We start from the raw sequence: 26742 nt of genomic DNA on the forward strand, positions 1-26742 counted from the left end.
TAACAATTATATGATGTTATAAGTAACTGTAGTTACAGATTTTAATCCTGCTCTCATTAAACATGATTAATTGACATTTTAATTGAGAAAGACTGAATTTGCTTTGCTAGTTTTGACAAAAATAGTAATGTCCAGTAGTGCTAAAACATTTTCAAAGAAAATTTGACAATTACAAAAATGATATTGCTAAATAAAATATCTTTCACGTTGTGAATGAGTCAAGAACCACATCCTTGTACATCCCTGTAATTTAAACAAGAGAAAAATGAATCATTGTGTGACTGTACATCGTTCTCATCATTTAAATACAGTTTATTTAATATCACCAGCGAAGACATTAAATATTGGTTTGTATCAAACTACCAAGCCCAAGGCCAAATTCAAGCAATGGGTCCACCCTCTGGTTTGTATCAAGTATCTATCAAGCCCAAGGCCAAATTCAAGCAATGGGTCCACCCTCTGATCACAAACCTCATTCCTCCAAAGCAAACTAATGGCAGTTATAAAAGGACAAATGCTGAAAGATAGCTCACATTAGCTCTCAAGGATGGATGTTGTCTCCATGGGGACTGTGAGGATGTCCCAGGTGTGGATGCGGAGATGGGTCGTCCTGCTGATGAGTCTGCAGTTGGTACAAGCAGGTAAGCAGAATAAAATAAGTTAAATAAGTTTAAAAAAATTCAAATCATTGAAATGTCTTTCAAAATATCATTTAAAAACCTCTTTCTATCTTAAAGGCTTCATGGAGGATTATGGGGATTTTATGAAGGATCCAACGGACTTTACAACCTGGCCGCCAACAACAACAACAGGTGAATATCTAATTGTAGTAATGGATTATATGATTATGTACTGACCAAGAACCATCAGATCAGTCAGAAGAAGTAAACCTAAACCTTTTGTATAAGTAATTTCAAATATATTAAATCAAAGTATTTCAGTTTAAATTTGTCATCCATCAAAAAATATATAGACTGATAACAGTAGAGTTAAAACTTCAAATTGTTGATTAAAATGTAACAAAAATTTTACATTTTATATCAGAAACTTTAATATGATAAAACATTTATATTAATCAACTTACAAGATTTGACATTTGACAATTGTAACACTAATAATGGAATATAAAATTGAATGAACTCATCATTTCAGTCTTTAATATATGTAACATTCTTTCAGTCCAAGTTTCTAATAATGAATAGAGTAAAAGTTTAAATAGTATGCGCATTATAATTGCAAAACATCATTTAGGACATAAAAAGTTCAGAAATATTTGTAAATATTAGATTTATAAGACATTTTGAGGTGCACTATTTTTTGAGTGGGTAAATATGACTTTTGTAACATTGTCACACTATATCCATCTTCCTTATAACATTTTTATTAGGATAGTTTTCTTTTTTTTTCATTTTTTGCAAACAAATGTGTTTCATTAAAAATGAAAACTGTTTTTCTTTTTGTCTGTTATATTTAGTGTTCCCAATGACGACTGTGATGGTAACAAAAGGTATTAAGCAGTTCTTACAATTCGGAGAACTAAATTGTGTAGTTTTGCTCACTGAAAGTACTTATCACAGATTAGAGATTTAAAAACTGTCTCTCTTGGTTTAGTTGAACCGAATCCTGATCATCAGTCCACGATCTGCAGCACATGGGGAAATTTCCACTTCAAGACCTTTGATGGTCAATTCTTTCAAGTGCCAGACACGTGCAACTATGTTCTGACAGTGATGTGTGACACTGCCACATCTGATTTTAACATCCAAATGCAAAGAGAGACTGTGAATGGTTCAATCACTTTTAGCACAGTCACAATAAAACTGCAGGGAACGATCATCAAAATCACTAATGGCGACATCACCATGGATAATAAAGTGTAAGTTGATTTTTATTTCATTTTTACCTGATTTATTCTAGCGTCAATCTTCTTTAAACTTTAAATTAAGATAAATTAAAATTAAAATTAAAATTAAAATTAATTTAGAAACAACAGAATATTAGTGCTTCTAAAATTAAATATGGTGAAAATAGTACCTAAAATTATTCTACAATTATAAAAATTTTACCTAGAATCTTAATGATGAGCGTTACTCAATTATGTGACTGTATTTTAAAAATGCAAACATGTTTGGTTGAAATTCGTAACACTCTCTTTTACAGGGTGTCGATTCCAATCAGTCAGAATGGAATTAAAATTGAAGGAACCCCGACAAGTATTAAAGTCTCCAGATATGGAATGACTGTCTTCTGGGAAGAAGACAACTCTATATTGGTATGATTTATTCAAATCGTCATGTTTAACTGTGGTTATTGTAATACTTGTAATGACTATGTGATACTACAAGCCAAATAAGAGTTCAAAAGAAAACCGTAAAAATGATTTGATTAAATCTGATGATAGCAGTAAAAAACCAAAACAAAGCAAACCAGATAAAGTGCAGGAGAATTCCAGCACAGGTTCTTGTTTAGTATGTGTCATGATTAATCCATAACCCTATAATGAAATCAGACACACCCTTTAAGCAATCATATTTGTTTGCACACAATAACTAAGACTAGGAAAACTAAACATCAAACAGGATATCAGTTCTACTAATCACAAAGCAAATATGAATTGTCTAAATAAGACATAGTGAACCAACAGGTTTTGCAGATGTTTCTGACAGCTCAGTGTTGATTTTAAGTGTGTTTGCATGCTCATATATTTTACCCATAAATAAACATTTGGACAGACTCACTTTTGAAAAAATAAATTGTATAAACAGTATCTTGTTATATGGTGCTTCCTAGATTGAACTTGCAGAGAAGTACCAAGGTCAGACCTGTGGACTCTGTGGAAACTACAACGGCAACAAGAATGACGATATCCCTAAAAGCGGTAAACCTGATGTTTCAATTAAATGACGTCATAAACTTTTGCTTTAGATCTTCTTTTGAATGCCAGACAAAATATACAAATAAATAAATCCCTCTCAGGCCTAGACACCTGGAAGGTTTCCACACCAACTGAATCCTGCGAGGATGTTACACTTCCTCCTGGGGATCAGTGCGACCAGGTATGTGACAAAGTTTTCGGAGCAATATATTTTACAATTAAAAAAGTTGCCAATTTCACTGAATTAAATTGACTGTTTTCGTTTTATTCAACTGATTCACTCATTTGCCAATTCAATTCTTATTTAATTTTTTTATATAGCACATAAGCGTTTGCCAGCAGTATCTCAGCAGTCCAGGGTTTGCCAACTGTCAAAATGTGATGGACATGAGTTCATTTGAAAAAGCTTGTGTAGACGACCTGTGTCAGTGTTACGGAAATTACGACTGTCTCTGCCACACGCTAACAGAGATTTCACGACAGTGCACTCATGCTGGAGGAAAACCAGGAACATGGAGGACAGAACAGCTCTGTCGTGAGTTTCATTTCTGGAAAACAATTTTAAAAAATCAGTAGGAATAATATGATAATACCACCACAACACCTACAGCTCACTAGAACTTAATATTAGAACTTGCAGACTCTATGGGTATGATTCAAGTAAATATATAAATAACAATAAGCGAGTGAATTATGAATAATAATTCATTCATTTTCAAGGATCTGAAACAAGTTTTCAATATTACTGTATATAAGTTGTGATATAGTCGGATGTGTTTGATATACTAATTGTGTTATTCTGTGGAGTAGCAAAGAAGTGTCCTCTGAACTTGCAATACATGGAGTGTGGGAGTCCGTGCAAGAACACCTGCTCAGATCTGACCGCAAGTCTACTGTGTAAAGAACACTGTGTGGATGGCTGTTTTTGCCCTGAAGGTAATTTCACACCATATCAAGAGTCAAACACTTGCATATGTGTAATTTTAAAGCCACTTTTTCCTCTTAATAAATGGTATCATGCTTCTTTTTGTAAAGGCACCGTGGAAGATGACATTGGTCAGAGTGGCTGTGTTCCTGTGAAGGAGTGCCCTTGTGATCATAACGGTTCACTATATCAATCAGGAGAGTCTTACACACAAGCTTGCAAAAAATGGTAACAATTTTATAATTTAAATATTTTAAATTCACTTTTAATACCACTTACATATTTCCCCATTCTAACACTGCTTCTGTACTGTGTCAGTGTGTGCGCCGCTGGACACTGGACTTGTACAAACCTGGAATGTCCCGGAATCTGCTCTGTTGTGGGAGGGTCTCACGTCACCACTTATGATGGAAAGACCTTCACCTTCAGTGGCAACTGTGACTACATCCTCACTAAGGTCTGTTAGTACAGCAGATGATGTAGATGTTTTCTGTCAGGGCTAGATAAATTAAAGCCTCCACTAACACATTTATTCATATGGTTTATATAACAACTTCATATATAAAAACTTCTGACATTATAAAATTCTCCTGTATGTAATACACACTATATAACTTTGAGGTTCTTACAATCATTTCTTTCATTCCAGCACTCTAATGACAGTGATATTGCTGTTGTGGGAAAGCTGGCCAAGTGTGATCCTGCCCGAACAGACACATGTCTAAATTCAGTTACCCTTGTAATTTCGGGGACCACTGTAAGGACAGAGTTCATATTTTTTATTTTTCTATTGTCTATGATCAGAATGATACACTTGCTTTCAGCATAGTGCAGAATACATAAAGCATTCTTCAGCACTATTTTTCTTACAAAATCCTCCAAGATGCAATTACAAAACATTTTTTGTTTTAACAGATTAGTTTTGCCTCCAATGGTGTTGTGACACTGGATGGAAACAGTCCATATAAGCTTCCTGCCACCACAGGTGGGTTGACACCCTATTAAGTATATTACCATAACAATTGGCACCGATGACTAGATGTTCTGTTTTACCCACCTATTTAATTGTCCCAGGTCCTGTGAGCATCTTCCAGCCCACTTCCTCTTTCATCATTGCTGATATGAAGAGTCTTCGTCTGGAGATCCAGTTGGCTCCAGTCATGCAGTTGTATATTGTAGCCAGACCTGAAGAGAAAGGAAAGATGAGTGGTGAGTTTTGTCAATAAATAAATAATAAATATAAAACCCACACACACACACACACAAACACATACACACACATTTATATATATATATATATATATATATATATATATATATATATATATTGCTAGGGAAGGAAGAAAGAGTAAAAATGTAAGATTTATTAAACTGTTACAGTATAATGATTTAAAATGTAAATGTATGACCCTTCAAAAATGCATTAGTGTATAGTGAATTAATTAAAGGCATTGTATTTTTAATTCTACACCTTTCTTCATTCAGGTCTATGTGGAAACTATAATGATGTCCAATCAGATGATTTCAAAACAGAGTCTGGTATCATAGAGGGTACACCAATAACGTTTGTCAACTTTTGGAAGAAAAACCCATATGGTTGTCCAGATATTGAAAACACATTTGACAACCCCTGTAGCTTGAGTGTGGACACAGGTACACAATATTACAAACATTTAAAGAAATTCATAAATAAATATATAAAAGTCATTAATATATGCGAGTATTCAACTTGCAAACATTACAGAACTCTCTTTACTCTTTCCATTCAGAAAAACCTGCTAAAGACTGGTGTTCCCGTCTTACAAACAGCAGCGGAGTCTTTTCCGCATGTCATTCAGAAATATGTCCTGAGATTTTCTACCAAGTGTGTATTTATGCACTGAACACTTGTCTATTTTGAAATTAACAATATATATCTATGAATTACATATAATTGCATATGGGTTTCATCCTCTGCAGTGGTGTGTCTATGACACCTGCAAATGTGCAGATATTAGGAAGTGTATGTGTGCGGCTGTGTCCAACTATGCCCACGCCTGTGCTGCCAGAGGAATCATTCTCCAGGGATGGATGGATTCTGAACCCTGTGGTGAGAATACTTACTTGTAGAGTTCAACAGAATTCATGCATTTGAATCACATTCCGCAGAATTTGAAAATAATGAAACAATGAGTCATAATAAAAATGTATTTATCCGTGCACAGTATCTGACTGTTCAGAAAACATGAAGCACTCCTACGGTGTGTCCAGCTGTGGAAGCACCTGCCGCTCTCTCAATGAACCAAACAACACCTGCCCAGGGTCCTTCACACCAGTAGACGGCTGCGTCTGTTCTGAGGGAACCTACCTTAATGAAGTTGGCAGTTGTGTGCCTGCCCACCAGTGTCCTTGTTACAAAGGCAACCAGGTCATAGAACCATCGGCAACATCCAACATAGACGGTGTTGCATGGTATGAATTCTTCATCCTATAAACAATGCTTTGTTGTTTGACTACCAATTGATAACTCTTGTCTTGACAACCATCAATAACTCCTGATTTGCACTGTTTTGTCATATTATAGCACCTGTACGCTTGGAAAATTGCACTGCTCCAGTAAGGAAGGTAAGTTGGAATTTAATTCTGAAATAGCGCTTGTAAAATTCAAACTTGAGTCATCAGTGTTAAAGATTCCCACTTTTCATACTTTGGACTGTTTTTAGACTGTGTGGCTCCAATGGTCTACTTCAAATGCTCAAATTATGAACCTGGAACAAAAGGGACAGAGTGTCAGAGGACCTGTCAGAACCAAGACCTAAGCAACTGTGTGAGTTTGGATGAGGAAAAGACAAAAACATTACTTAGCAATTAGCAGTTTCCAGTTTTCCAGTAGTAATTGTTTTTGTTGCCACAAAAGGATTTTGTAAAAGCATAGCTAGGCTTACCAATGCTGGTCCTTCTTGGTTTGTTTTGTCTGTAGGTGAGTACTGGGTGTGTATCAGGGTGTATGTGTCCAGATGACCTTCTGGCTGATGGAAAAGGTGGGTGTGTGGAGAGGACAAACTGCACCTGTGTCCACAACGGACTCAGTTATTCACCTGGAGAGCAAGTTCAAGAGGACTGTAACACCTGGTGAGCTAGCACTGATAGAAGTAAAAAATTAATTACAGCTACCATCACAACATATGCAACATATAACTTTTTCTCCATCCCCAAAAAAATAAGTAATTTTAAAAACATTGCAAGATTCCTACTCTGCAGTCTCACTGAGAAACATACAACATTAAAGGGTTAATCTGTGAATTGTTGTCTATATTTCAGCACATGCACAAATGGTATGTGGACATGTACAGATAATGAGTGTTACGGCACCTGTACCATCTATGGTGAAGGTCATTTCATGACTTTCGATGGCAAGAAATATTCTTTCCCTGGAGACTGTGAACACATCTTAGCCCATGTATGTTTTTCTTTGAATTTGGCTTCTTACCTAGTAAAAAATAAATAAAATCTGGTCTGACACACAATTCATGTGCAACCCCTTTAGGCTAATTGCAATAATGAACAGAGTCCATATTCTCTACGCCTGGTCACAGAGAACATCCCCTGTGGCACCAGTGGCACCATTTGCTCCAAATCCATTAGTCTTTCCTTTGGGGTGAGTTTATTTCAAAGTGCGAAATCAGCTTGAGCATACTTCAAATTATGTTAAAATCTGGAATATGATAATATATTTATGCAGACATTGTTTGCTTAAAGATAATTGCATGTCTCTGACTATTTAAATCCTGCAGAGATACAAGATGATTTTATCGGAGGAGAATGGGATCAAAGTTGTTGAAAGCAATGGCACTGATTACCTGTATCAAATCCATACTGCTGGAATATACAATGTCATAGAGGTCAAAGGTCTTTTGAACTTAATCTGGGACAATAAAACGAGTCTGATGCTCCAACTCCATCCTAAATTTAAGGTAAACATTACCTCTAAATGCACAAATCACAAAACCATCCTCTACACCTTTGTGTTCATCCACTTACCTTAATACCCACATGATCTCTGTGGCAGGGCAAGGTGTGTGGACTGTGTGGAAACTTTGACGGTAATGCAAACAATGACTTTGTGAAGCATGATGGAGAAGAGGTCACTGATGCAGTGGCATTTGGAAACAGCTGGAAGGTAAATCCCAGCTGTCCAGAAGTGAGCAACTTGATGAATCCATGTGAAAAAAATCCACATCGGAGTGCCTGGGCTATCAAACAATGCAGCATCATCACAAGCCCTGTCTTTACAGACTGCCATTCACGTGTAAGTAAAAAATTATAATCCTTGTGCATTCTGAAAATTCTTGGTCTTGTGAAATTTATATTTAAATGATTTCTTGTCTCTAGGTGGAATCTGGTCCGTACTATGATGCCTGCGTAAGAGATACCTGTGCATGTGACAGTGGGGGTGACTGTGATTGTTTCTGTACTGCAGTGGCAGCTTATGCTGCTGAATGTCGTAAAAAAGGAGCTTGTGTGGCATGGCGGAGCCCAAGCATATGTCGTAAGTCCAAGTATTGTTATAAATTGTGTTCAATGCAGTCAGAATTCTCCATATGCAGATCTATATGAAATGTGGAACTCAGAATACAGATTTAAGCAGAAAAAGTGTATTTTGTCATTATCCTCTATTATTTGACCTCTTATAAACATTGTCATACTGCTGACTGAAGTAATTGTTCTTGCAGCTTTATTCTGTGATTACTACAACAGCCCTCCAGATGAATGTGAATGGCACTATAGAACCTGTGGATCCGCTTGCATGAAAACTTGCAGTAACCCGTCGGGAAATTGTTCTAATCAAATTCCTCTTTTAGAAGGTATGAAATAATCTTTTAATCATTTACAGGGTAAATGTAGTCCAAACAACAGAGAACATTATGATGAGTGAATTGTTAATATATAAATAATGTTTCTTTAGATTCAAGAAACACTGAGTCAATTGAAATGTATTTTTGTTTATTCCCTCCATTTATTATTATCTTAGGTTGTTTTCCTCGGTGCCCCTTAGAAAGGCCTTTTCTGAGGGAGGACACAAGGAAATGTGTTATGGAGGCAGAATGTCTTTCTCTGTGTACCTATGATGGGAAAGTATACACTACTGGACAAGTGGTGTATGATACAACAGATGGGAATGGCACATGTTTTACAGCTGTGTGTGATTTTAACGGCATGATAATAAGAAATATTTACCCATGCGTGACAATAACCACGCCATTCACTTTCACATCTCCACCACAAACCACTAAAACAACAATTATAATAACAGTTACAAAGTCTTCCACCTCGACGCCAACTACAGTAACGCTAAAGACACCAGAAATGCAATCAACAGCATCTACACCTGCTGGTGAAACTTCACCAGGAGTTTCTACTACTGCTGTTACTGCTCCTACTCCTTCTACAGAAAAGACACCTCCCACAGGATCCAAAACACCCTCCACAGCTACTAGAACTGCTGGTACACCAACATCACCAGGATTTTCTACTACTACTGTTACTATGCCAACACCATCTACAGAAACAAAACCTACAAAAGGAACAGAAACACCATCCACAGCTACTACAACTGCTGGTACACCAAAACCGACTTCACCAGAAATTTCTACTACTGCTGTTACTGCTGGAACAACACTCACAAAAACACCACCTCCTACACGAACAGAAATGTCATCAACGGCAACAACAACGGCTGGTCCACCGACACCTACATCACCAGGAGTTTCTATTACTGCTGTTACTGCTCCTACTCCATCTACAGAAACACAACCTCCAACAAGAACCAAAACACCCTCCACAACTGCTACAACTGCTGGTACACCAACATCACCCAGAGTTTCTACTTCTGCTGTTACATCGCCAACACCATCTACAGAAACAAAACCCCCCAAAGCAACAGAAACACCATCCACAGCTACCACAACTGCTGGCACACCAAAACCAACATCAACAGGAATTTCTACTACTGCTGTTACTGCTGGAACAACACTCACAGAAACACCACCTCAGACACGAACAGAAACGCCATCAACAGCAACAACAACCGCTGGTCGACCAACACCTACATCACCAGGAGTTTCTACTACTGCTGTTACTGCTCCAACACCATCTACAGAAACACAACCTCCAACAGGATCCAAAACACCATCCACAGTTGCTACAACTGCTGGCACACCAACACAGACAACACAAATAATTTCTACTACAGCTGTTACTACTAAAACACCACTGACCGAAACACCTCCTCCGAAAAGAACAGAATCTCCATCAACAGCAACTACAACTGTTGGTCCACCAACACCTACATCACCAGGAGTTTCTACTACTGCTGTTACTGCTCCAACACCATCTACAGAAACACAACCTCCAACAGGAACCAAAACACCATCCACAGTTGCTACAACTGCTGGCACCACAACACCAACATCACTAATAATTTCTACTACTGCTGTTACTACAGGAACACCATTGACTGAAACGCCACCTCCGAAAAAAACTGAATCGCCATCAACAGCAACTTCAACTGTTGGTCCACCGACACCTACATCACCAGGAGTTTCTACTACTGCTGTTACTGCTCCAACTCCTTCTACAGAAACAAAACCTCCCACAGGATCCAAAACACCATCCACAGTTACTACAACTGCTGGTACACCAACATCACCAGGAGTTTCTACTACTACTGTTACTATGCCAACACCATCTACAGAAACAAAACCTCCAAAAGGAACAGAAACACCAGCCACAGCTACTACAACTAATGGTACACCAAAACCGACTCCACCTGAAATTTCTACTACTGCTGTTACTGCTGGAACAACACTCACAGAAACACCACCTCCTACACGAACAGAAATGTCATCAACGGCAACAACAACTGCTGGTCCACTAACACCTACATCACCAGGAGTTTCTACTACTGCTGTTACTGCTCCTACTCCATCTACAGAAACACAACCTCCCACAGGAACCAAAACACCCTCCACAGCTGCTACAACTGCTGGTACACCAACATCCCCCAGAGTTTCTACTACTGCTGTTACTTCGCCAACACCATCTACAGAAACAAAACCCCCCAAAGCAACAGAAACACCATCCACAGCTACCACAACTGCTGGTACACCAACACCAACATCACAAATAATTTCTACTACTGCTGTTACTACTAAAACACCACTGACCGAAACGCCACCTCCGAAAAGAACAGAATCGCCATCAACAGCAACTACAACTGTTGGTCCACGGACACCTACATCACCAGGAGTTTCTACTACTGCTGTTACTGCTTCTACTCCTTCTACAGAAACAAAACCTCCCAAAGGAACAGAAACACCATTCACAGCTACCACAACTGCTGGTACACCAAAACCAACATCACCAGAAATTTCTACTACTGCTGTTACTGCTAGAACAACACTCACAGAAACACCAACTCCAACACGAACAGAAACGCCATCAACAACAACCTCTGGTCGAACAACACCTACATCACCAGGAGCTTCTACTACTGCTGTTACTGCTCCAACACCATCGACAGAGACACAACCTCCCAAAGGAACCAAAACACCATCCACAGTTGCTACAACTGCTGGTACACCAACACCGACATCACAAATATTTTCTACTACTGCTGTTACTACTAAAACACCACTGACTGAAACTCCACCTCCGAAAAGAACGGAATCACCATCAACGGGAACTACAACTGTTGGTCTACCAACACCTACATCACCAGGAGTTTCTACAACTGCTGTTACTGCTCCTACTCCATCTACAGAAACACCACCTCCCACAGGAACCGAAACACCATCCACAGCCACTACAACTGCTGGTTCACCAAAACCAACATCACAAGGAGTTTCTACTACTGCTGTTACTGCTCCTACTCCATCTACAGAAACACCACCTTTCACAGCAACCGAAACACCATTCACAGCTACTACAACTCTTGGTAAACCAACTTCACCAGAAATTTCTACTACTGCTGTTACTGCTCCTACTCCATCTACAGAAACACCACCTCCCACAGGAACTGAACCACCATCAACAGCTACTACAACTTCTGGTACACCAACACCAACATCACAAGAAATTTCTACTACTGCTGTTACTACTGAAACACCAATCACAGAAACACCCGCTCCAACACAAACAGAACCATCAACGACAACAACAACTGCTGGTCCACCAACACCTACATCACTAGGATTTTCTACTACTGCTGTTACTGCTCCTACTCCATCTACAGAAATACCACCTCCCACAGGAACCGAAACACCATCCACAGCTACTACAACTCTTGGTAAACCAACATCACCAGATATTTCTACTACTGCTGTTACTACAAAAACACCAATCACAGAAACACCCCCTCCGACACAAACAGAACCATCAACGACAACAACAACTGCTGGTCCACCAACACCTACATCACCAGGAGTTTCTACTACTGCTGTTTCTGCTCCTACTCCATCTACAGAAGCACCACCTCCCACAGGAACTGAAACACCATCAACAGCAACTACAACTGCTGGTACACCAACACCAACATCACAAGAAATTTCTACTACTGCTGTTACTACTGAAACACCAATCACAGAAACACCACCTCCGACACAAACAGAACCATCAACGACAACAACAACTGCTCGTCCACCAACACCTACATCACCAGGAGTTTCTACTACTGCTGTTACTGCTCCTACTCCATCTACAGAAGCACCACCTCCCACAGGAACTGAAACACCATCAACAGCAACTACAACTGCTGGTACACCAACACCAACATCACAAGAAATTTCTACTACTGCTGTTACTACTGAAACACCAATCACAGAAACACCACCTCCGACACAAACAGAACCATCAACGACAACAACAACTGCTCGTCCACCAACACCTACATCACCAGGAGTTTCTACTACTGCTGTTACTTCTCCTCCTCCATCTACAGAAGCACCACCTCCCACAGGAACCGAAACACCATTAACAACTTCTACAACTGCTGGTACACCAACACCAACATCACAAGAAATTTCTACTACTGCTGTTACTACTGAAACACCAATCACAGAAACACCCCCTCCGACACAAACAGAACCGTCAACGACAAGAACAACTGCTGGTCCACCGACACCTACATCACCAGGAGTTTCTACTACTGCTGTTACTGCTCCTACTCCATCTACAGAAGCACCACCTCCCACAGGAACCGAAACACCATCCACAGCTACTACAACTCTTGGTACACCAACATCACCAGAAATTTCTACTACTGCTGTTACTACAAAAACACCAATCACAGAAACACCTCCTCCGACACAAACAGAACCATCAACGACAACAACACCTGCTGGTCCACCAACACCTACATCACCAGGAGTTTCTACTACTGCTTTTACTGCTCCGACTCCATCTACAGAAGCACCACCTCCCACAGGAACTGAAACACCATCAACAGCAACTACAACTGCTGGTACACCAACATCACAAGAAATTTCTACTACTGCTGTTACTACAAAAACACCAATCACAGAAACACCACCTCCGACACAAACAGAACCGTCAACGACAACAACATCTGCTGGTCCACCAACACCTACATCACCAGGAGTTTCTACTACTGCTGTTACTGCTCCGACTCCATCTACAGAAGCACCACCTCCCACAGGAACTGAAACACCATCAACAGCAACTACAACTGCTGGTACACTAACACCAACATCACAAGAAATTTCTACTACTGCTGTTACTACTGAAACACCAATCACAGAAACACCCCCTCCGACACAAACAGAACCATCAACGACAACAACAACTGCAGGTCCACCGACACCTACATCACCAGAAGTTTCTACTACTGCTGTTACTGCTCCTACTCCATCTACAGAAGCACCACCTCCCACAGGAACCGAAACACCATCCACAGCTACTACAACTCGTGGTAAACCAACATCACCAGAAATTTCTACTACTGCTGTTACTACAAAAACACCAATCACAGAAACACCCCCTCCGACACAAACAGAGCCATCAACGACAACAACAACTGCTGGTCCACCGACACCTACATCACCAGGAGTTTCTACTACTGCTGTTTCTGCTCCTACTCCATCTACAGAAGCACCACCTCCCACAGGAACTGAAACACCATCAACTGCAACTACAACTGCTGGTACACCAACACCAACATCACAAGAAATTTCTACTACTGCTATTACTACTGAAACACCAATCACAGAAACACCACCTCCGACACAAACAGAACCATCAACGACAACAACAACTGCTGGTCCACCAACACCTACATCACCAGGAGTTTCTACTACTGCTGTTACTGCTCCTACTCCATCTACAGAAGCACCACCTCCCACAGGAACTGAAACACCATCAACAGCAACTACAACTGCTGGTACACCAACATCAACATCACAAGAAATTTCTACTACTGCTGTTACTACTGAAACACCAATCACAGAAACACCCCCTCCGACACAAACAGAACCGTCAACGGCAACAACAACTGCTGGTCCACCGACACCTACATCACCAGGAGTTTCTACTACTGCTGTTACTGCTCCTACTCCATCTACAGAAGCACCACCTCCCACAGGAACTGAAACACCATCCACAGCTACTACAACTCTTGGTACACCAACATCACCAGAAACGTCTACTACTGCTGTTACTACAAAAACACCAATCACAGAAACACCTCCTCCGACACAAACAGAACCATCAACGACAACAACACCTGCTGGTCCACCAACACCTACATCACCAGGAGTTTCTACTACTGCTGTTACTGCTCCGACTCCATCTACAGAAGCCCCACCTCCCACAGGAACTGAAACACCATCAACAGCAACTACAACTGCTGGTACACCAACACCAACATCACAAGAAATTTCTACTACTGCTGTTACTACTGAAACACCAATCACAGAAACACCCCCTCCGACACAAACAGAACCGTCAACGACAACAACAACAACAACTGCAGGTCCACCAACACCTACATCACCAGAAGTTTCTACTACTGCTGTTACTGCTCCTACTCCATCTACAGAAGCACCACCTCCCACAGGGACCGAAACACCATCCACAGCTACTACAACTCGTGGTAAACCAACATCACCAGAAATTTCTACTACTGCTGTTACTACAAAAACACCAATCATAGAAACACCCCCTCCGACACAAACAGAACCATCAACGACAACAACAACTGCTGGTCCACCAACACCTACATCACCAGGAGTTTCTACTACTGCTGTTTCTGCTCCTACTCCATCTACAGAAGCACCACCTCCCACAGGAACTGAAACACCATCAACAGCAACTACAACTGCTGGTACACCAACACCAACATCACAAGAAATTTCTACTACTGCTATTACTACAAAAACACCAATCACAGAAACACCACCTCCGACACAAACAGAACCATCAACGACAACAACAACTGCTGGTCCACCAACACCTACATCACCAGGAGTTTCTACTACTGCTGTTACTGCTCCAACTCCATCTACAGAAGCACCACCTCCCACAGGAACTGAAACACCATCAACAGCAACTACAACTGCTGGTACACCAACATCAACATCACAAGAAATTTCTACTACTGCTGTTACTACTGAAACACCAATCACAGAAACACCCCCTCCGACACAAACAGAACCATCAACGGCAACAACAGCAACAACTGCTGGTCCACCGACACCTACATCACCAGGAGTTTCTACTACTGCTGTTACTGCTCCTACTCCATCTACAGAAGCACCACCTCCCACAGGAACCGAAACAACATCCACAGCTACTACAACTCTTGGTACACCAACATCACAAGAAATGTCTACTACTGCTGTTACTACAAAAACACCAATCACAGAAACACCTCCTCCGACACAAACAGAACCATCAACGGCAACAACAACTGCTGGTCCACCAACACCTACATCACCAGGAGTTTCTACTACTGCTGTTACTGCTCCTACTCTATCTACAGAAGCACCACCTCCCACAGGAACTGAAACACCTTCAACAGCAACTACAACTGCTGGTACACCAACACCAACATCACAAGAAATTTCTACTACTGCTGTTACTACTGAAACACCAATCACAGAAACACCCCCTCCGACACAAACAGAACCGTCAACGACAACAACAACAACAACTGCTGGTCCACCAACACCTACATCACCAGAAGTTTCTACTACTGCTGTTACTGCTCCTACTCCATCTACAGAAGCACCACCTCCCACAGGGACCGAAACACCATCCACAGCTACTACAACTCGTGGTAAACCAACATCACCAGAAATTTCTACTACTGCTGTTACTACAAAAACACCAATCATAGAAACACCCCCTCCGACACAAACAGAACCATCAACGACAACAACAACTGCTGGTCCACCAACACCTACATCACCAGGAGTTTCTACTACTGCTGTTTCTGCTCCTACTCCATCTACAGAAGCACCACCTCCCACAGGAACTGAAACACCATCAACAGCAACTACAACTGCTGGTACACCAACACCAACATCACAAGAAATTTCTACTACTGCTATTACTACAAAAACACCAATCACAGAAACACCACCTCCGACACAAACAGAACCATCAACGACAACAACAACTGCTGGTCCACCAACACCTACATCACCAGGAGTTTCTACTACTGCTGTTACTGCTCCAACTCCATCTACAGAAGCACCACCTCCCACAGGAACTGAAACACCATCAACAGCAACTACAACTGCTGGTACACCAACATCAACATCACAAGAAATTTCTACTACTGCTGTTACTACTGAAACACCAATCACAGAAACACCCCCTCCGACACAAACAGAACCATCAACGGCAACAACAGCAACAACTGCTGGTCCACCGACACCTACATCACCAGGAGTTTCTACTACTGCTGTTACTGCTCCTACTCCATCTACAGAAGCACCACCTCCCACAGGAACCGAAACACCATCCACAGCTACTACAACTCTTGGTACACCAACATCACAAGAAATGTCTACTACTGCTGTTACTACAAAAACACCAATCACAGAAACACCTCCTCCGACACAAACAGAACCATCAACGGCAACAACAACTGCTGGTCCACCAACACCTACATCACCAGGAGTTTCTACTACTGCTGTTACTGCTCCTACTCTATCTACAGAAGCACCACCTCCCACAGGAACTGAAACACCTTCAACAGCAACTACAACTGCTGGTACACCAACACCAACATCACAAGAAATTTCTACTACTGCTGTTACTACTGAAACACCAATCACAGAAACACCCCCTCCGACACAAACAGAACCATCAACGACAACAACAACTGCTGGTCCACCCACACCTACATCACCAGAAGTTTCTACTACTGCTGTTACTGCTCCTACTCCATCTACAGAAGCACCACCTCCCACAGGAACCGAAACACCATCCACAGCTACTACAACTCGTGGTAAACCAACATCACCAGAAATTTCTACTACTGCTGTTACTAAAAAAACACCAATCACAGAAACACCCCCTCCGACACAAACAGAACCATCAACGACAACAACAACTGCTGGTCCACCAACACCTACATCACCAGGAGTTTCTACTACTGCTGTTTCTGCTCCTACTCCATCTACAGAAGCACCACCTCCCACAGGAACTGAAACACCATCAACAGCAACTAAAACTGCTGGTACACCAACACCAACATCACAAGAAATTTCTACTACTGCTGTTACTACTGAAACACCAATCACAGAAACACCCCCTCCGACACAAACAGAACCATCAACGACAACAACAACTGCTGGTCCACCAACACCTACATCACCAGAAGTTTCTACTACTGCTGTTTCTGCTCCTACTCCATCTACAGAAGCACCACCTCCCACAGGAACTGAAACACCATCAACAGCAACTACAACTGCTGGTACACCAACATCAACATCACAAATAATTTCTACTACTGCTGTTACTACTGAAACATCAATCACAGAAACACCCCCTCCGACACAAACAGAACCGTCAACGGCAAAAACAACTGCTAGTCCACCGACACCTACATCACCAGGAGTTTCTACTACTGCTGTTACTGCTCCTACTCCATCTACAGAAGCACCACCTCCCACAGGAACCGAAACACCATCCACAGCTACTACAACTCTTGGTACACCAACATCACAAGAAATGTCTACTACTGCTGTTACTACAAAAACACCAATCACAGAAACACCTCCTCCGACACAAACAGAACCATCAACGGCAACAACAACTGCTGGTCCACCAACACCTACATCACCAGGAGTTTCTACTACTGCTGTTACTGCTCCTACTCTATCTACAGAAGCACCACCTCCCACAGGAACTGAAACACCATCAACAGCAACTACAACTGCTGGTACACCAACACCAACATCACAAGAAATTTCTACTACTGCTGTTACTACTGAAACACCAATCACAGAAACACCCCCTCCGACACAAACAGAACCATCAACGACAACAACAACTGCTGGTCCACCCACACCTACATCACCAGAAGTTTCTACTACTGCTGTTACTGCTCCTACTCCATCTACAGAAGCACCACCTCCCACAGGAACTGAAACACCTTCAACAGCAACTACAACTGCTGGTACACCAACACCAACATCACAAGAAATTTCTACTACTGCTGTTACTACTGAAACACCAATCACAGAAACACCCCCTCCGACACAAACAGAACCATCAACGACAACAACAACTGCTGGTCCACCCACACCTACATCACCAGAAGTTTCTACTACTGCTGTTACTGCTCCTACTCAATCTACAGAAGCACCACCTCCCACAGGAACTGAAACACCGTCAACAGCAACTACAACTGCTGGTACACCAACATCAAAAGAAATTTCTACTACTGCTGTTACTACTGAAACACCAATCACAGAAACACCCCCTCCGACACAAACAGAACCATCAACGACAACGGCAACTGCTGGTCCACCCACATCTACATCACCAGAAGTTTCTACTACTGCTGTTACTGCTCCTACTCCATCTACAGAAGCACCACCTCCCACAGGAACTGAAACACCATCAACAGCAACTACAACTGCTGGTACACCAACACCAACATCACAAGAAATTTCTACTACTGCTGTTACTACTGAAACACCAATCACAGAAACACCACCTCCGACACAAACAGAACTGTCAATGACAACAACAACTGCTGGTCCACCGACACCTACATCACCAGGAGTTTCTACTACTGCTGTTACTGCTCCTACTCCATCTACAGAAGCACCACCTCCCACAGGAACCGAAACACCATCCACAGCTTCTACAACTCTTGGTACACCAACATCACCAGAAATGTCTACTACTGCTGTTACTACAAAAACACCAATCACAGAAACACCTCCTCCAACACAAACAGAACCATCAACAACAACAACAACTGCTGGTCCACCAACACCTACATCACCAGGAGTTTCTACTACTGCTGTTTCTGCTCCTACTCCATCTACAGAAGCACCACCTCCCACAGGAACCGAAACACCATTAACAACTTCTACAACTGCTGGTACACCAACACCGACATCACAAGAAATTTCTACTATTGCTGTTACTACTGAAACACCAATCACAGAAACACCCCCTCCGACACAAACAGAACCATCAACGACAACAACAACTGCTGGTCCACCCACACCTACATCACCAGAAGTTTCTACTACTGCTGTTACTGCTCCTACTCCATCTACAGAAGCACCACCTCCCACAGGAACTGAAACACCTTCAACATCATCTACAACTGCTGGTACACCAAGACCAACATCACAAGAAATTTCTACTACTGCTGTTACTACTGAAACACCAATCACAGAAACACCCCCTCCGACACAAACAGAACCATCAACGACAACAACAACTGCTGGTCCACCCACACCTACATCACCAGAAGTTTCTACTTCTGCTGTTACTGCTCCTACTCCATCTACAGAAGCACCACCTCCCACAGGAACTGAAACACCTTCAACAGCAACTACAACTGCTGGTCCACCAACACCAACATCAAAAGAAATTTCTACTACTGCTGTTACTACTGAAACACCAATCACAGAAACACCCCCTCCGACACAAACAGAACCATCAACGACAACAGCAACTGCTGGTCCACCCACACCTACATCACCAGAAGTTTCTACTAATGCTGTAACTGCTCCTACTCCATCTACAAAAGCACCACCTCCCACAGGACCTGAAACACCTTCAACAGCAACTACAACTGCTGGTACACCAACACCAACATCACAAGAAATTTCTACTACTGCTGTTACTACTGAAACACCAATCACAGAAACACCCCCTCCAACACGAACAGAAACTCCATCAACAGCAACAACAACTGCTGCTCCACCAACACCTACATCACCAGGAGTTTCTACTACTGCTGTTACTGCTCCTACTCCATCTACAGAAACACCACCTCCAACAGGAACCAAAACACCACCCATATTTACTACTACTGCTGGTACACCAACACCAATATCACCAGAAGTTTCTACTACTGCTCTTACTGCTACAACATCATCTATAGAAACACTACCTCCCACAGGAACAGAAACACCTCTGACACTATCAGCAATTACTACAACCATTGTTAAATCAACAGTTTTGACAGTAACACCTAAAGTGACAGAAATGCCATCAACCGATTTCACTGTATATACAGAATCAACACCTGAAATAACACATGGTACATCACCTCAAATTGTCATCACAACAATATGTCACTGTACATTTGCAAATCAAACTTTCCCACCTGGTACGTACTACATGCAATTTTTAACTTAGTTTTTTTATTTGAAAATTTGACAAAAGCATGAACAATTGACATTAATGATGCATGTTCTATTATTCTAACTATAGAGTCAATCATTTACAACAAAACTGATAAAGCAGGCTGGTGCTACTTCGCTTACTGCAACTCAAATTGTGTTAGTGAAATAACACAGAAACCATGTCCTCAGACTACTACGGTTCCAGTTTCAACTGTTCCAAATGACTGTACCAATGTCAACAGAAAGGTTAAAAAGGCACTTGTCATGTACAATTTATATTTTCCAAAAAAATATATAATTCTAAGTGAGAACTGAACTGCAATCTTATTTGAATCTTTAACAGAATGGAGAGACATGGAATGAGGAATGTACCACTAAAACCTGCATAAATGGGAATGTTACCACAAGCCCTGTACAGTGTGATCCAGCAGATTCTGTCATACCTACATGTGTCAACGGACTTAAGCCTGAGAAGGTTTATTATAACAATGGCTGCTGCGCTAAGTACGAGTGTCTATGTGAGTTTAAACCATGTGGCAGGAAATTGATAAGTAACTATCCTTGTATTCTAATTTATCTTAGTTTATCTTGTTTTCTGAAAAACAGGTCGATGCAGTGGCTGGGGTGACCCTCATTACAATACGTTTGATGGAAAATATTATACTTTCCAAGGAAATTGCGACTATGTGTTGGTCCGAGAAATCATTCCAAGACACAATATCAGCGTCTATGTTAAAAATTATTATTGCGATGTTACAAATAATTTTGCTTGTCCAGAGTATGTGACTGTTAAGTACAAATCCTATGAAATCAAGCTAGCAAGTAACAGTAAAGAGATACAGGTAAGTCAGGACTATTTCAGACAAATTTGATCACAAATATTCACATATTCTTGACACACTGTAATATCCAGAACTTAAAACATTTTCAATGCTAATATCACTTAATACTGCTAGCTTAGCATACAGTTTATACACTAAAACACTGCAAAAATGTAATTTAAGGGTTAGTACATCTCAAAAACCCTTGTTGTCTACAGGTTTACGTCAATGATGCTGTTAAAGTCCCAACTTTCTTGAATGAAGATTTCAGCATCACTACCTCTGGCATGGCAGTGATTTTGATCATTAATGAAATCAAAGCTGAGATTTTAGTCAGTCATCAAGGCTTTGAGATCAATCTCCCATTCTCCTACTTCCATGGTAATACAGAGGGACAGTGCGGTGAGTACAGTGTGGTGCCCTCGCTGCAATGACTATAACAATGATAAAGAGAATTTCTACTGTGAAACAATGCAACAACTTTCCCAGATTTACAACTTTATTGTAAGTCATTGTCAATTCAAATTTTGAAATTTTGTCAATATTTTTAGGTGTTTGTGACAATGATGCCACAAATGACTGCAGACGTCCCGATGGAACAACTGACCAATCATGTGAGCAAATGGCAGCATTGTGGGTGGACTCCCCAGAATGTGAAAACCCTCCACCACATCCAAGCGAACCTCTTCCTACCTGCACAGCACAAATCTGTGAGGTCATCAAGAGCGAGTAAGGCTAAGCCCAAAACTGTCACACAGTAAATTTGGGATTTCTCCTCCACTTACAGCACCAAATAGAATTGCAACAATATTTAAACACCTCCTCTATCTGCCACTATTCTGCATTTAGATAGTTGCACCCATAACACCATTGGAACCAGTGTTACTCTGTTCAGTCCACTTGGACTGTTCAAATAAACTGCAATTCAAATTGATACACTTTACCTATAAGTAATTAAAAAGAGATTTCAGAGATAGTTTTTATGACAATTACCTTTTTTGTTGAACGATGATATGCTTAAGTTTACGTTTTCTCCCTAAATTTTGCAGTTTGTTCAAGAGCTGTCATGACACCGTTCCCTATCAAAGATACTATGAGGCATGTAAATATGATGTGTGCTACAAGAAAAATGACTCCATGGCCTGTGCCAGTGTGGAGGCCTATGCACAGCAATGTGGCCAGCAGTCTATATGTGTGGACTGGAGAGACTCAGCTGATCTTAACGGGCTATGCAGTAAGAATACAGATTGAACCTACCTTAACACAGTGATGCATCTTTTTCTGACTGTATCCTAAATCGCTTGATTTTCTTTGGTCAATAGCATACAAATGTGCTGATCACAAAGTCTTCAAGGCATGTGGGCCTAAAGTTGAAAGAACCTGCAGTACAAGGTAACCACTCTCTACATCAATTAATTTTCATAAGTGGAAATTTAATACTGTATTGTCCAAATTTCACTGCATTAATAACTTTAATGTCACATCTGCTTGACTCACAACCAGATACAATGAGATGTTTGTGGAAGACCAAAGCAAAACCGACCATCAAACATTCATGGAAGGTTGTTACTGTCCTGAAAACACATATCTAGTTAGTTCAACAACAGACCAGTGCACAGCTACTTGCGGTAAGCGATATTATTTAATTTACTCTATTTGTTATAAATAATGTTTCTTGAAGCCAAAATGTTATCTTTTCCATTCCCCACATATAGACTGCATTGGCCCAGATGGGTTACCAAGACAGGTATGTGTCTTTTAGCAATAGCAGCAAAACCATTCACATGAAATTTTCCAGGAATGTGAACTTAACTGTAGTCCTACCCATACCCCCTTACACATGTGTAAAAACCAGAGCTTAACCATTACAGTACTGCAAAATAATTGTTGTACACAGATAATGTACTCATTCAGTGAAAGGAAAAACTGCATTTGAACACATTCTACCCCATATTATACCCATATATTTAACTTACTTCCTCTGCTATAGCCAGGAGATAAATGGATCGTGAACTGTACAACATACAAATGCTCCACTGAGAGCTTTGGTGTTGTTCAAGAACCTATGAATTGTCCAACCATAGAGCCTTGTGGCCATGAATACAAAAGCATAATTGAAAACTGCTGTCCAACCTGCGGTGAGTAATCAAGTACAATGACAATCAGAGAGCTAAACAGACTAAAAATGAAATAAACATGATAACAAAACTGACCTCATTTACTGTCCTAGTACAAATTTCTGATCTAACTGTGCATGATTTATCAATTAAAGGTTCATTTTCATCCCTCAGAATACAAATACAACCTCCAAACTTAGAATTTCATCATCCAATTTTGGATGGGGGAAAAATCTAGTTGAATATCTGTAGGAAACTTTTTATCTGAATGTTTAACCACATCAAATTGGAACCACAGTAAAATAATAAATACAACAATAAAAATGTTTCTGAATAATTACATAATGCATAATATTGTCTACATAATAATTCCTCTGCCCATTCAGTGTGTGATACCAGCCAGTGTTCTATGAAGTGTGATGTGGGATATGAGTTAGCAGCAAAGATACCTGAGGACAGATGCTGTCCACCATGTGGTAAGTCGCAAATTTCATACCCAGAAAACTACTATTAAACTTCAAATTACAAGTATTGTTCACAATTTTTTTTCTATAAAAAAATTAATGAGCATTTTATAAAGCTTTTGCAACATTTGGAGTTTATACTGAATCAAATGTGATATACCTATACAATAGTTGCTAATTAATTACATTAGCTCAATTTCTGACTGTATTTATTTGTTTTATTTTTTTCCATTCAGTGCCCAAAGATGTATGTGTGCACAATAATACTGAATACCAGGTGAGCTGCTGGGTTCATATGCTCATGCTAACTGGTAACATTAACAAACAGGAAATGTCATAAATATCATATTTATATCACATTACATTATATGTTTTTCACTGTTAAAAAAGGGAATCCAGAAGAATGTGTAATATTTATCTAAATCCATAAACTTTTGTATAATGGTGGATTCACTTTCTTTTTAGCCTGGAGTTAAAATCCCTACAGAGCCTTGTTTGGAATGTTACTGCCAAATGGATAAAGACCCACAGACCCAACTACATTCTGTTGCATGTGTTAATAAAGTCTGTACACCTTGTGCTGAGGTAACGATTACAATGTATGCTTATCATTATAATATTTAACATCAGGATAGATTTCTATTATATACTCTAAACTTATCTGAACTTCTAGTAAAGCCCTTTTGGACTGGAAGGATGTTTTGAGTTCTGTTTTCATAGGATCCTACAACGAGTTTCTCTAAAGATTAAGTAAAATTTGATCCAATGTGATATGACCCCTTTAAATTAATTTACTAAAATCTAGTATATTCTTTTGGTTCTCCAAGGGCTTTGAGAGCGTAGAACAAGTAGGAGAGTGCTGTGGAACATGCAAGCAAACCAGCTGCATTTATACTGCACCGGGCAACACCACACATATTCTCCAGGTATATTTTAAAACATTTACAAATTTTTCTCCATCCGTCAATTTTAAGTCAACAAACCTTTTCTGTTGTTCAGTCCTCATGTAGCATATTTCCCTTTTTCTTTTAGGATGGAGAAGTGAAAAGTTACAGTTGTGAGAATATCACCTGCAGTAAAATTAATGGCTTGTTTGTGACAGAGAAAATCACACCAAAATGCCCTTATTTCAATCCGGATGACTGTGAGCCTGTAAGTCAAATATATATGGTATACTTTATTCACAGACTTTACATCATCAATCATTTATTTATAATAAGCTTCAACAACTTGACTGCTGTATAGTTTGGTTTCTATTTACTGATGTTGAAATGTGTGACTGTTTATATATAGGGAACTGAGAGATATGATGCAGCTGGATGTTGCAAGATCTGTAAGAAACTATTTAATTATTGTCGCCCGAAATGATTGACCAATAACAAGCATATATATAATACATAAAACAATGCATCATATGTACAATTCTCAAATATCTTAGGTGAGCCCAAGACGTGCATTGTTTTGAAGAACACAACCAATGTGGATGTAAATGACTGCAAGTCCATCCAACCCATAGAAGTGACATCCTGCAGTGGTCACTGTGGTACCCAATCAATGTAAGAGCACTTGCACATATGAAAATTTTTATATGAAAACTTTCATATGAATAGCGGTTATGGTTACAGACAATTTCATTTATTTTTAATAGTTGACTCTTATTATCACAATGCATTAACATTCAAAATGTAAACATTCAAAAATCATCACAGCATCACTCATCACATATCGGATAGCTCATCATTCTAATAATACAGTGCTATTTTGCTTTACAAAACATGCTAACAAGCCTGTTCATCTTCAGGTATTCAATGGAAGAGAACAGCATGAAGCACATCTGTTCTTGTTGCCAAGAGGAGAAAATCAGCCATCGTCAGGTGACGCTGAAGTGTGCCGATGACAGACAGGTCGTTCATGACTATATTTACATTGAGAGCTGCACATGCACTCCTAAAAAGTGTATAGACTAGAAGCCCTGAAAACTTGATAAAAGATGCTGATCTTAAAGCTTTTCATTTGGTTATTACTGATGTGAACTAAATTACTTAAGACAAGATATATTTGAAATAAGGAGCATGGCAAGGAATACATGATTTTATTCTAGGGCTAGGATTTTCACTTTAAATATGGTCTAAAATGTTTAAATTATCTATAACAAAACTATTTCTTTTCTGTGGTATAATGAGAGTTCTGTATAATTGTGATGAAATAAGTGTATGTTCAACACAATAAAGAAGTAAACCAGCAACACAAAATTGCATTGCATTCATTTTATTTATTTTTTTCAAAAACATTCGACAATTAAGTTGTAGTCTCATACTCAACTCTGCTTAGAAATGGCTTTTGTGTCCACCAGACAAAGAACATCTAAGAGGAAAAATTTACAAGCAAAGCAGCTGTAGTCCTCTACTGTAAATGTGCATTTCCAGATACTTTATGGGACACAAGATGTCTGCATATCCCAAGATCATGTGTCCAAGCAACGACAGTCCAAGCCAAAAAAAGTAATATGTACTTCTATATAACATTATAGGCTGCTATATACACAATACAATACAAAATCAATGGTTGAGTATCTAAAGAGTCATTTAATCAAATTAAATAAATATTGCAACAATACAATATTATAATATTGCCACATATATCACATAACTGCTCTCATG

The 26742-nt window shown here is 40.0% G+C and overlaps 1 protein-coding gene across 1 annotated transcript; it reads left to right on the plus strand.

The window, feature by feature from the left end:
• Window positions 1-545: 545 nt before the first annotated feature.
• muc5.2 (mucin 5.2) lies at window positions 546-26334 on the plus strand. The gene is made up of 48 exons (XM_059535944.1): window positions 546-641; window positions 738-812; window positions 1475-1507; window positions 1612-1876; window positions 2161-2272; window positions 2791-2878; window positions 2977-3056; window positions 3197-3410; window positions 3686-3811; window positions 3911-4028; window positions 4119-4257; window positions 4450-4557; window positions 4716-4785; window positions 4875-5009; window positions 5286-5453; window positions 5570-5664; window positions 5760-5889; window positions 6005-6251; window positions 6364-6404; window positions 6503-6606; window positions 6760-6911; window positions 7101-7239; window positions 7327-7437; window positions 7574-7753; window positions 7849-8088; window positions 8172-8328; window positions 8513-8644; window positions 8812-9125; window positions 9278-9977; window positions 10033-20664; window positions 20769-20926; window positions 21024-21198; window positions 21287-21522; window positions 21720-21903; window positions 22053-22230; window positions 22551-22735; window positions 22824-22893; window positions 23005-23129; window positions 23217-23248; window positions 23492-23639; window positions 24005-24094; window positions 24319-24359; window positions 24548-24667; window positions 24910-25008; window positions 25115-25234; window positions 25376-25415; window positions 25521-25638; window positions 25884-26334. The coding sequence occupies exons 1-48, from the start codon at window positions 548-550 to the stop codon at window positions 26047-26049; spliced, it is 17484 nt and encodes a 5827-aa protein (XP_059391927.1). The 5' UTR covers window positions 546-547; the 3' UTR covers window positions 26050-26334.
• Window positions 26335-26742: the final 408 nt, after the last annotated feature.

This window comes from Carassius carassius, chromosome 43 (assembly GCF_963082965.1).
Source record: "Carassius carassius chromosome 43, fCarCar2.1, whole genome shotgun sequence".
In the NCBI taxonomy this organism is placed as follows: domain Eukaryota; kingdom Metazoa; phylum Chordata; class Actinopteri; order Cypriniformes; family Cyprinidae; genus Carassius; species Carassius carassius.